The sequence below is a fragment of the Cnephaeus nilssonii genome, assembly GCF_951640355.1.
Source record: "Cnephaeus nilssonii genome assembly, chromosome: 14".
NCBI lineage: Eukaryota > Metazoa > Chordata > Mammalia > Chiroptera > Vespertilionidae > Cnephaeus > Cnephaeus nilssonii.
This window is the reverse complement of record NC_137085.1, coordinates 51583915-51597901: the sequence shown is the minus strand read 5'-3', so window position 1 is coordinate 51597901 and position 13987 is coordinate 51583915. Positions and strand designations below refer to the sequence as shown.

At 37.8% G+C, this 13987-nt stretch overlaps 1 protein-coding gene across 1 annotated transcript in view; it reads left to right on the top strand.

Annotated features, from left to right (window-relative positions):
• Nucleotides 1-13987, top strand: part of PTPRD (protein tyrosine phosphatase receptor type D) — a 496562-nt gene that overhangs the window by 205921 nt on the left and 276654 nt on the right. Inside the window, exon 4 of the mRNA XM_079789612.1 lies at nt 2632-2773. Within this exon, the coding sequence (XP_079645738.1) occupies nt 2632-2773 (142 nt within the window). The remainder of the gene's footprint in view (nt 1-2631; nt 2774-13987) is intronic.

Sequence of the window (13987 nt, the reverse complement as noted above, 5' to 3'; positions counted from 1 at the left end):
TTTTCTTCATTCAGAAAGCTCAGTACAATGAATAGGATGAAACATAATTCAGATATTATTTTGGTATTTGGGAGAGCCTTATGATTTAGAAATTTGCTCATTTGTGGTGAGAAAAAATAGGTGGTAAGCTACATAGAAAAATATTAGAAGAAACACAAAATATTATGCTTATAATGTAAGATCTAAAGAGAATAGCTTTATTTTTAGATGACACTAAGACTTCCAAATTATAAAACTTACTTCCTCATAGTTGAGTTTCTAATCTTCATGACCTTATTCACAAATTGGCAAATTAAGGCAATTTCTAGTTAGAGAAACATAGCCACTACAAAGTTCAGAACTATTTGATAATACTCATTTTTCACTGGTAATCACAGAGCAATAAATGATCTAAATGCATAAAGGATCTAATTAATTACACTAGTGAAAATTGAAATATGGACTGTAGTTTAGAAATAAAATATTTTTAATTATTTATTTGAAACTCAGATCTCTACAGTGATTTTAAAATCAATAAAAGCTAATCTTAAATAATCTTTGGGAAATATTTCCTACAGCCTTTAGAAAATGATCTTTGGTGCACATTTTTAAAAATTTAAAAGAATACTTTTTGTCAAAGAGTAGTTTGATATCATGCTTGCTAATGATGATGGCTTCTTGACAGAATCATAATTACAATGGTAAATATTCAAAGCATGAACTCTGTTTAGCACAAAATTCCTAATGAGAATCACATAAATATTTTTAGGAAAAATTATTTATTTTCACACAAAGCTCCTTCATCAAATAGTATCGAGTCTTGGGTTGGGAATCTTTAATATCTGTAACATTATATGTGTCTATTTTTGGTTTCACTCATTTATAAGGCCCATGAGAGCAGTACGTAAAACTGATTTTGTTTCTTCTTCTATCTCCAGTGCCAAATACAGTGTCTGGCCTAGTTTAGGTACCCTTCATTAAATACTGGATATTAAATAGGGTTTTCAAATCAGAAATTACAACACCAGCTTTTAACATGTGGTATAGTGTTTGTTGTAAGAGTTTCTGTCTAAATCTAGGAAATAGTTCAGAAAGGTAAACATACAATGCCAGGTAACAATTAATGAATCCGAATTTAAATTGGTGTTAAAGATGTTTAAATCTCCCCATTAAGCCATAAGATGCTCATAAATGCTTTTTTTTAAAAAATATGGCATCTTTGACAAATCCTATATAATAAAAGCGTAGTATGCAAATTGTCCCCTCCACCGGAGTTCTTCTGGGAGTTGGACCAGGGGATGGGCCGGCTGGGGGAAGGGAGGGAGGCCCTGGCCAGAGGTGGTGGGGGGGGGGAGAGGGAGAGGGAAGGGAGGGAGTACCGGGCTGGTAGCCAGCAGCCACTAGGACCCTACCAGTGCACGGATTTCATGCACTGGGTCTCTAGTATTCTTATAACTGTGAAACTCCCAAGATGCATAGTAGATTCATTCTAAATGCATGCTTAATAGAGTTGAAAGTGGATTGTGTTGCATTGAGAAGTGAGACATTTTGGCTATATTTGTGGATTTCAAATGTAAAGAGAATGCAGAAAAAACTTGAAATGGACATATTTTAAAAATATTCCACCTCTTTTTTTTTCATATGCTGACATACATACTCACACACAACATCCTGGATTGAACATTCCATCAATGTATTTATAAGGCATTCTCTCTTTATTCATAATTTAAGCCCATGTACGTATCATTCACAGGGAAATGCTGGGGGAAAAAACACAGTATCTCAGTGAACAGCTAAAAGAACTCGGCATAGTTATAGAAAAGACAGGTAGAAGAGTCCATGGTTTATTAATATCATCATCATCATCATTGTTTAAAAGTAGTACTTGAAGTGGCTGATAAATACCTAGGATTGCTAACTCTCTCAGCAGAGTTCATAATGATAGTGAATTCAGGCTGACTGTTTAGGACATTTATTTTCTGCCTGGTGAAGCAAGCCTCCATTTTACAGCAAAATGCCCTAAAAATGCAGAAAATGCTAAGCTAGAACAAACACTGGAATGATTTATGGCAAAATTAATGCATGCCATTAGGCTCTTGGGTTGTGAAAGCCTTCTTGTTGGCTGCCTCAGTGCTAGATTTATGCAGTTTCTCTTCATGGTTCACTCATCTATACTGTTCAGGCTGAGACATTTTAAACCAGAAAAGCTTGGTGGTGGCACACTTTATTTCTTCACTTTACAGTCCAATTATTGAATGGATCTACCTGTGCCTGTATGTTTTCAGAGATAGAATAATTTGAGAAGTTTATGCATCATAGAAGCAAGTCTTTTTGCAGAATTAATAGGATCAAATTGCCCTAGATACACCTACTAGAATATTTTCGTGAGTGAATCCATGATGCTATTCAGCAGAGATGAGAAATCTACATTTTTGCATATGTAGTTTCATGTCTTTTGCCCCCTTGTTCAGTGGATTCATTAAATTAATCCAAACATCCCGTTTCGCCACTGTATAAAAATGCAATATCAAAATGCTGCCAAGTTTAATTTGAGTCTAAAGGCTGGTTCACTAAGCAGTTTCATTAAGAGGTTTAGCTCAAGAGGTGGACAATTGTAACAACACCTGTGACAGCTATTGCTTCCTCTAATAGGTAATAGAGTTTGACGATGGATCTGGATCAGTTCTCAGAATACAGCCCTTAAGGACTCCCCGGGATGAGGCCATTTATGAATGTGTGGCCTCGAATAATGTCGGAGAAATAAGTGTATCTACCAAACTCACAGTTTTGCGTGGTAAGTACTCAAGTGCAAGTTTGTTGCTTGTGTCTTTGTTGAAATTCTGTATCCCAGGTGTTCTATTGTAAAGCCATCAAAAAGACCAGCATTGTCCTGACACTTACATCGGAAATAAATTGAAACCAAACGGTTATAAGAGCTCAACTTTTAAATAGACAGTGGGTGACTTCTTTCATGAGTCTTGGAAAATGCAAATCAGAGAGAGAAAAGAAAAATCCCAAAGAAATTCTGATTTCAGATGCCAGATACCATTTTGAATTTTGGTGGAAAACCTAGAAAGAAAACAGGGTATGCTACTGTTTTGCATGTCAGCAGCATTACTTGTGTATGGAGATTTCATACCGAACTCAGCAACTCCTTTTTACAAATGACTGATGTTTACAAAATGAAAGGAACAACTTCTACCTTACAGATGAGTTGTTCTGAAGCAGAGGAATCAAAGCAAGAAAGGCACCTTTCTTCTTTAAGTCAAAAATTATGTGTTTTTATTTCAGTCTTTTATATTTCTTGAACTAACATCTGTTGATGCAAAGTGACTCCGGTTGTGTGGCTTATGCAGTTTGACCAAAGCATGGCATGACATGGCAAATATCCAGTACAGTGTGTCTGCTTCCTAGACTGTCTTTAGAATGACAGTACTAGAAAAATAAAGGATGATGGTTAATAATAGTGTGTGGTATATATCTAAAGCAGGCTTTTGGGTAGAGATAAGGACATTAATTGACTTGGCTTGCCTCATAGTTAATAATTCCAGACTAACCTTTGTACCTTTATCTATTTTTCTCTCACACACACTTTACTTGTTTTATTTTGCTTTTAACTTTACTTTGCTTTCTTGCATAATTTATAGAAACAGGCTTTCTTAAGATGAAGGGAATTGGAACGAAGGAATTGAATTTTAATATTTACAGGGGGAACATGTAGATTAATGGTATTTCTCCTCCATTTTACTGTTTTTCCATTGAGGGATTTACTTACTTTATATGTTTTATAAATTCCAAAAACATTCCTTCTAGAATTATTTAATACCAAAATCAATTAGTTAGTCCAAGAATCTTAGAATATTAAATTATTTACATTATATGCTGAAATATATTTTAAATAATATAAACATCTTAGTCTAAGGGGACATATTGAGCAACTGGATACAGATATTTGAAATGCATGTAACAGAATGCTGCTTAAAAACAATTAAGTCAGATTTGAGTTATATTCCTGACCATTATGACAAGTTCAAGTTCATACAGAAAGTTCTTCATCCCCCTATCAACACATAGAGATGTTGATAAAATATCTGAAAATTTAGATTAAATGCATGGGTAGGCTTGCAAAGAAGAAATTTCCAGGGGCTAATTTTACAAAGAGACTCTCCAGAGAAGATATCCCAAGATGATAATCAAATGGATGCTAGGCTTGCAGACTGAAGTTTATCTCTCCAGCAGGACACAGGCTTATATAAAACTAGAGGCCTGGTGCACAGATTCGTGCACAGGTGGGGTCCCTCGGCCTGGCCAGTGATCAGAACAATCGGGGCATCTGGCCCAGTCCCGATCGGGGCCGATCAGGGCAGGCTGGCCTAGGGGAGGGACCGTGGGAGGTTGGCTGGCTGTGGGGGGTTGGCTGTGGGAGCGCACTGACCACCAGGGGGCGGCTCTTATGTTGAGCATCAGCCCCCTGGTGGTCAGTGGGCGTCATAGCGACTGGTCAACGGTTGTTAGGTCGTTTGATTGCTTAGGCTTTTATATATATATATTTCATACAGTAAGAGGAGAATGATCAGTTTTTAGCAGAAGGTGAGATATCCAGTGCAATATTCAGGACCCAGAGGCTAACCTAAAAGCTGGTCACAAACATTAAATCCCATAGCGTGTGGAACAGGCAGCCATGTAAACACTCACCTATCAGAGACACCCTCATTTCAGGGCATACAGCCCCCTATGAGATCATTCAGGCACCATTGGGCTCATTGGTTCCAATTCTACAGCACGAAAACCAGTTCCAGTTCACAGTGCACACTAAGCCCAATCAATGGAAGTAGAAATCATAGTCTCTGAACTACAGATGATTGAACTGCATGAATGTGTTTTAAAAAATAATTTTAAATTATTTTAAAATGCAGTGACTCAATATTTTTTGAGAACATGTATTTTAAATACCTGAAAAGGTAAAGGAAGGAATAAAATGTATCAGACAAGAATCAGACATTAGGAAAAAGGAGCAGACAGGAGTTAGAAGTCAGATTTTAGAACTGAAAGGACCCTTAAAGACTCTTATACAAACTATTAATACAAACTATAGACTATAAGAAGTATGTACATATATTAACATACATATGTACATATTCACATAAACATACATAAAAGATCTGAAAACTGTAGAACCATTTCTTCTGAAGCAAAATCAACTCATTTGTAGATCTTTTAAATTTTTCATTTTCATTTATTCACCTAGTTTAGAACTAATACTATTATGTAGAAAGTGTATTACAAAGGTCTAATAAAGTGAAATTTACCAGAAACTTATTTTTTGCCTCCTGAGTTCCTTGAACAAATTCCTTAAAAGGAAACAATGATAGTCATTTGGCTTGACTTAATTTTTATGCTTTTAACGAAGACATTAACAAAAAGTTGGAGGAAAATATTACTTCACGTAGACATTTACATGGATTTATGTTTTTCTGCCTCCCAGCTTACTGGAGTCCCCAATCTCATCTGCTTTTATCCAACTAGCCCCCACATAAAACAAATCTATTGGGAAATTTTAATATGATATTGACTTTCTATGGGAATATCTATCATATATGTAAGTACATTTGTATGAAATTTATGATTCTAGTAACACAGTGAAACCTTATTTTTTTTAAAGACTAAATTTAGCAATTTTGGAAATGTTTCATGAGAAAAACTCAAAGGTATTTTGGATAATGGAAAACTAGTCTAAACATAACCTTAAAATAGAAGGCTTTCATATATCCTTATAGGATGAAATAAATGCATTCGGAAATTAGCTTTGTTTCTTCGAGTTACTCCTTCATTTAAACATTTTAAATAACTATTGGTAATTCTATTAATGATCATCTTTTAAAAGTATTCTAGTGGTAAACTAGCATTCCTAGAATATGAATGTCGTTAACAAAAGTGAAGGGTTTCATATCACACTTTGTGCCCATTTTAAGTTAGTTTTCTCTCACAAATCACATTGGCAGGTCCACTTGCTCTGCAGTGGGTGGAAACTGCTTTACACTTTGTCATCCAGAGGCCTAATCAGATGCTCATTTGGTGCACATGGGTCATTTACGTTTTTCCTCACTTTGCTGATCATGCCAAAAATGTGCCAACCGTCCTGATGGGTTTTTGTCTAATTGGGCTGGATGGAGATCACTAATTTATTTCACACAGGCTACCAGAGAACCTAATTAATTGCAGATTTAAACATCTAACCTGTGTGGCTAATGCAGAAGACGTGGAAAGAATACCCTGGCCACCCGTGTGCATTGAAGGGAGTATTTGAGGGAAAAGTTTCCCTCTGTAGCTCGTTTCAGATGGCCCTCGCTCTGAAAAACTGTTTTCATAAGGAAGGGTGACCACAAGCGTGGGCTGAACATGCCCTGGAATGAGCTATTTGGGCAATTACCACTTATACACTGTAGACTGTAGTTCCTCGAAGAGGTCTTGGAAGAAGGGGGAGTTAAATGTGGTAGTTACAGCCTCTGGGTCATTTTTCAAGTTTTTTGTGTGGCTCTGAACACATAAGCAGATCCCAGCGCTCTTGTTCTGCGGCGGTTTAGGAGGCTGAGCATATCCATCATACCCTGTGTTTTCCCTGCTCAGCAGAACTTCAGCTGGAGGCCTCAGATGGCACGCAGCAGGTATTAAGGGCTGAGCCTAACTCATTGTAGAACTCTACTACGGACTTGGGATTGGATATTAGATTTCCAGTGAGGGGTAAGAATAGGACCAGAGAGGGTGTTTTAAGAAGAGGGATCCTTAAGCCAGAGGGAATTGGTTCTTTCTGAACCTTTGATTCATTGGTCACTATTTCTTTCTGACCAAAGATATCAGGAGGGAAACCTGTGATATAAGTTTATATAATGACAACTGGGATGTAAATGTCCTCTCCGTTAACGTTTTCAGCCACTGGGCCTGGGAGAGGAAATATCGCCCTCCAAAGACTTTCCTGTAAGGCAGTCATGCGTCTTTCAGGCAAGCGGAAGGACACCAAGAATGCTTCCTTCTGGCTACATAATTCCCATTCTGTGAGAGAAGTTACAGAGAATGTAATCAGGTGTGCCTCTAGTTATCTGACTAAATGTCATGTTCTTGAATTTATATTTTTATGTAGAAATTAGAAAATACACATTTTGTTGTCATCCCAAACAACATGTAAAATGTTATTTTTTTAAGTTTAGTGGATTTTTCCCTCCAGACTTGCCCATTCCCAAATAACACTGCCCCCCAAAACACCACCAGCAGTAACATAAAGCAGAATTAATAAGGGGTGGGGCAAACGTAGGTTTGCAGTTGTGAGTATAGGAAACACAGGGTTTATTCTTATGTATAATTGATTAATTATTGTATTATTTTCCACACGCACAATTGTAGATCTATGTTTGCTCCACCCTGTATATAACATTGTTGCTCTTAATCTACTCATAGGAAACCAGTTTGTCCATAGAACACATACACAATAAAATTATTGTCTAAAAAAGTTAGGTGACCAAAAATGAGATGAATTAAATTTCCTCGTTTTACAGATATATTTTATGAAACAATACTTATATTGAGTCTCTACTCCATATAAATGCATCGTATTTTATGAATGATCATCATCAAGACAGAAAACAATATACAAAAGTCCTCAAGTCTAAATCTCTAGTAATCTGAGTTTCAACTCTATCTAGCTCTGCCCCAAAGTAGCTGTGCATTTGAGCAACTCCGTTAACTATCCTGATGTTTGGATTTTTTCTCTCATCGCAGGAAAGGGATTGGGGTTGGTGATCCCTCAGATCACTTCTCTCTCGATTTCTAAGGTTCGGTGACACGCCCATTTCAGCAAGTCAGTTCTTGTAAGATGGAAAAAATAGGCTTCCGGAAAGGGGGCTGTTGCTGAGATAGTAAAACAGAGAGTGAGACCTTGGATGACACAGAGAAGGCATTTCATTGGGAAATGGAAAGAGACATTTGCATAATGTGTCAGTTTCAAAAAATGTACGCCATTATAGAAGTTGTTAAAAAAAAACAAAAAACTTTCGCCATTTTTCAGGGGGAAGGCAGTAGACTCTCCTGCCATTGTGCAGTACCCTGTGATCAGAATTAGCATGTTCATTACGGTCTCATTTTATTAATGCCTCTTTCTGAAGATGAACACAGTTGTCCCCGCTGTGAAAATGGTACTTTGCCGTTTATGTTATAAAGTGGTCTCGGCTGGGGATCCAGGCGAGGAACATTAAAGAACAAAGCACAGCTGCCTGACTGTTGCACAAAAGGATTTTTATGAAAGACTGAAACAAAAGGAAGGGTGGCCAACACATGGAAACTTGCTGACAATTAGGGTACCGAGTGAAGATTGCTTGAAAAGCCTTATAAAATAGTTGAATACTAGGAGTGAATTGATACCAACATGATAAAACCTTCCTGTGCACTATATTTCCATGCTAAAAAGAGGTGGTGGTGGACAGCGCCAGATACGTAAAGAGAAAACTTCATATTTAGTCCTTTAAGAGAACTGTTCTTGGTGAATCAGTGTTCACAAAGGCAGGAGCCCACGTGGACAAGGTTCTGAGACCGTACTTAGGAGAGACGTCGATAACATTTGGGGAAAATGGCACCTTGAGCTGAGGCTGTTCATGGTCCCTTGTGATCCGTCTTTTAAGGACCATTGTGTTGGTGATGCAGGATGCTTGCTTTGAATCATCATTACTTGTTTTTTTTTGGTTTTTTGTTTTTCCAGTCCGGGATTATGTCTTAAAAGGGCTCAGAGAGGATGAGTGCACTTGTAAATCGCTGCATATAAGTAGAGAACAGTATTGTTTTGGCTTCATATTGTAATATGGTTGTTATCAATTTAAAAATGAATATTGAGTCATTAGGTGTTTACTGTTGATTGCCTTGTTAATAGAGCTGGAGAAATGTTGAGCTGGGAGGGAATTTGTTAATCACCTAGTCTAATCTATTTTTGATGTAAGAAATGATGGACCACAGAATTTGAAGTGATTTTTTTCTTGGTCCTACAGCTAAGATTTCCTTTGGGTTTCACCCAGTTAGAAATAATGTGGTGATAAGTATTCTGGCTCTTTAAACTTTAAAGTTTAAAAAGTTACTTTGGTTGTACAGGTTTCCCTCGCTATCCGGAAGTAGAGCTTTCCTATGTCTCTCATAAGCTGAAAGGGCGTACAGGGAAGAAGCAGTTACCTTAGGACACATCTCACTAAGCAGTGGTCGGCAAACTCATGAGTCAACAGAGCCAAATATCAACAGTACAACGATTGAAATTTCTTTTGAGAGCCACATTTTTTAAACTTCAACTTCTTCTAACGCCACTTCTTCAAAATAGACTCGCCCAGGCCGTGGTGTTTTGTGGAAGAGCCACACTCAAGGGGCCAAAGAGACGCATGTGGCTCGCGAGCCGCAGTTTGCCGACCACAGCGACTAAGGGATGCACACAATAAATCGAGATGCAGCACAGATGCTCTGAGATAGAGCTATAGCAGGGCGATGCTGAGAGGCTGAGTGCAGTTCCCAGGGAAGGAGCTTGGCGGGGCACTCTGGATGCCTCTGTAGACTCTCTCCAAAACAAACGCTGAGCACTGTTTTAGCTTTTCACCTTTCCATAAATGCAAAACTCACCCGAGGATTTCTTACTGATCGCAAAACAGGTGCTAAGGCAGGTCTTTCATAAAGGTGAAGTGACCTGAAGCAAACTTTCAGAAGGGGGGGGGGGGGGTGTCTCTATAAGACATTGCCCTGGAAGGACAATGTTCTACCAGCTGCCCAGCCAAAGACAGGCATGATGGGAAAGCAGTGCTGACATGCTACGGGTGCACACAGTGTGGAAAAATCCTACTTTGATAGTGCATCATGGGAGGGAAGAGACCTCTGAGTTGAGACTTGAAGAATGTACAGGCTTTTATCAGGTAGCACTAGTGAGAAGGAATATCAAGGATAGGCCTTCATGGACATAGTTACGTAGGTAAGAAATCGATAAATATTTGGTGGTGGGTGTGGGTGGTATATTAGTCAGGGGTCCCCAGAGAAATGGCATGCAATCAGAAAGGGGATGGAGATATACATATATCATAAGGAATGGGCTCAAAGGCTGGCACGCTTGAGACCAGGGAAGAGCCGGTGTTTCTGTTTGAGTCAAGGCAGGAATAAACCAATGTCTCAATTTGAAGGTGGCTAAGCAGGAGGAATTCTCTTACTTGGGGTAGGGCAGTACTCTTTGTTCTAATGCACGTCTTCAACTGATTGGATGAGGCCCACGCACATTAGGGAAGGTAATCGGCTTTACTCAGTCTACTTATTTAAGTGTTAATCCCATCCAAACTCAGCCTCACAGAAACACTCAGAAAAATGTTTCACCACATGCCCGGGCACCTGGTTGCCTAGTCAAGTTGACACATGAAATGAACCATCACAGGTAGGGATAAACCATGGTAGCTCCGAATAGAGAAGTTATGAGAGTCATAGTAGAAGAAAATGAAAATGGCATACTTTATTGGCTGAAGAGATTAAACTACACAAGCCAGGAATCATGTGAATAAGTTAACATAGAACATTTCTATATGAATTGAAATTTGCAAAGAGGTTTACTGGAGTTCTTAAAGTGATATAGCATACTAGTACTATTCACAGTCCTTTATACATAATTAATGTTTATATACCTGACAACTGGATATCAGGTTGCCCTGGCCAGTGTTGCTAAATGGTTAGAGCATCTGCTCATACACCTAAGGGTTTCAGGTTCCTTTCTTAGTCAAGGGCAGGTACGTAGGTTGCAGGTTTGATTCCCAGCCCTGGGCCCTGTTTGGGGCTCCTTCACGAGGCAACCAGTCCATGTGTCTCTCTCACATTGGTCTGTCTCTCTCTCTCTCTCTCTCCCTCTCTCTCTCTCTCTCTCTCTCTTTCTCTTCCCCCTCCCTCCCTCTCCTCCACGCTCCCTCCCTCGTACTCTCTTTTAAAAGCAAAGGAAAAATGTCCTCAGGTGACAGTTAATAAAAAAATAATAATAATAACCCCTGGATATGGGGGTAGCTTTCATTGATAAAATTTAAACAATTCTTAAAAATTCAATTTCCTGACTTCCAAAATTAGTTTATTTTAAGCTACTAATTAGAATACAGTTTTAAAAGTTGTGCATGCATAATTTATTGGGATTTAGGGCATAGACATACCAAATGCCTCATCTAGGATTTAATTATCAAAATCCTAATTACATATCTCCTTAGAAGATCAAGCAACTTATTTTATCTGATTAACAAAACAATGACTTGTGAATTACTGCTACATTAAACACAAATATGATGATACACATCCTGGTGTTCTTCATATATTTTGTTAAAGATAGCAGAAAAATTTAAAGACTGTCTTATCTGTGATGTTTCAAAATGAGCTTGGGTCTTAATTTATATTTCAAGACTTTTCATGCCTTTTTATATCTATACACTTTATTTTAGATTTTTAAACTTTATTTTTGCACTAAATATATATCATTTGGCCCTTACACCATGGATTTTCTTTCTAACTAATAGATTTTGGATACAATTGTACGCCTATTAATTTTTTTTCTCAGATGGCTGATGATATGCATGGTTATTAAGGGATATGTTTGATCTCAGGTTTCCTGGTACTAATGTTTAGTTTCCCCAGAGGAGAGCCTATGTTTTTGTTTGTATGTTTGTTTTGTTTTGTATTTTTTTTTAATGTAACACCAAAATAACTGTTTGAAAGAATGAAATTGTGTATCATGAGTGAGACTAGCACAGTGGTCGGCAAACTCATTAGTCAACAGAGCCAAGTATCAACAGTACAACGATTGAAATTTCTTTTGAGAGCCAAACTTTTTAAACTTAAACTTCTTCTAATGCCACTTCTTCAAAATAGAATCTCCCAGGCCGTGGTATTTTGTGGAAGAGCCACACTCAAGGGGCCAAAGAGCCGCATATGGCTCGCGAGCCGCAGTTTGCCGACCACGGGACTAGCACATCAATATGAATAGCTTTCAGATATTTTTTACCCTTCTAGGTTGAAATGCACACTTCTTTTTGTTTCTTTTGTATATTTGTTTAATTCCAAGAATTCCTCACCCATGAGCTAGATGGACAATGTTTCATATTAGCAGTCCAGTGCTTCTGTCCTATCTGGGATTAGGCACATTACTTAAGTCTGAATTTGAAGCTCCTCATCTTTAGAGTGGAGGATAACCTAGCTACCTTTGATGATTGTTTTCGGAAATTGGTGACGCACTTGTATAAAGCATGTGGCACCATGGCTAGAATACAAAAGTTGCTGAAAAATGTCAGTATTTTCTTTTTTCCTTCATCATCCTTTTGAAGCTAAGCTTGTCCCACTTTGCCTCTGATGAATCCCCAGATATAGATCAGTACCTGGCTCATCGTAATTCAAGACGAGTTCATTAAATGAACCCATGGCCGTGGTGATGGGAGGGGAGCATCAACAATCCTGGGAAAGAAATTTTCTGTGGCTTATAAAACATTGCTTAAGCCAAAGAACTGAAAGTCAGCTTTTCACATGAAAAATAAGTTGATATGAAAGTTTGAAAATGTACATTTATTACCAAATTATTTGAAAGGATTGAAGATCCTTTATTATGCAATATCAAGAATTTCTTTTTTTCCCCCCTTCTTAGATGTGTGCTGAATGTCATTTTAAGACACATTTCAATACTTTAAGGATGCTTTTACATTAGGACAAGTAGTCACAGGCTTGGACTATAGTCACACTTAAAATATGATTTCTATTCTATTACATCTGGACTATCCTAGGTCATGGAATAGGTAAAACCTGTAATTGTGTATTTAATGCCTATGAAAATGCAGCATCATTAGTTATATATTTTTAGAAGAAGAAGGACAATCTCATGTATCAGTTCCATATTTAAAGAGGGGACAGGAAAGGGTTTTTGCTTGTTTGTTTTTTGTTTTTGTCTTTGGAGTTGTTTATGCTACCACCACCTTTGATGTAGGAGTGATAGAAGGTGTGGTTATGAGTTCAGTCTGCAAGCAAACAGATCTAAGTTCAAATCCTGACTATGCCATTTGATCTGTGTCTCTTTCTTAACCTTCAGTTTCTTTATGCAGCGGGTGGAGACATCAGATGGCCTGCTGTCTTACGTTGAGAAGATGATTGCAAGAGCTGATGCACAACACATTTTAGCAAAGTGCAGGGCTCTTAGTACATCTCAGTCGTGGTGGTGGTTATCATTATCATCACCCACATTATTACTGCCAGGGCTATTATAATTATCAATAGGTAATTTTAAGTTATTTTGATTAAAGGGCACTGTCACATTTGTAATGCAGCATTTTCTGGGAGTCGGGGCCATCTTTCTCAGGCTAGGGGAAAAAATGCTTTTATAGCTGTTAAGTGAGTCTGCTTTATCCACTAAATAATTTTGTTATCCAGATGTGTAAGCCATCATTGGGCCACTGTGGGCTCTGCAAAGCACTTGAAATTTGAATGTCATCCTGTCTTAAGTGATTAGGGAATGTACTAAGGAAAAATGAGACATAGCTTTCCTTTCATCCCAGGATGATGGCCCTGCTTGGACTAGAAGTTTCATGAGATCAGGACTGTGTTTTGATCAAGATGGAACACCCAGGGCAGCATTTGACATGTTATAAGTTTTCAGTAAATGACTGAACAAATGTCAAATTGAACAAATAATTTTCTAAATAATGTTTTCTTCCAGAAGTACTTCATTTAAAATTTTATTTTTAAAAATCAGAATTAACAGCAGATGTTGTTTCCACATCTAGATTAAGCACACGGTACAGGAAAAGCAATTCATGTTAATTCATGAATTTATTTATTTGGTAATATAGTTCTCTCTATGCCAGGGATTGTACTAAGCATTGGGAAGACAAAGATGGAAAAGACATTACCACCGCCTATCTTCAATGAAGCTACAATCTCTGTTTGACAAGAAATCATAATTTTGGTTAAAGTGACAAGACAGTAATGTATGGGGATA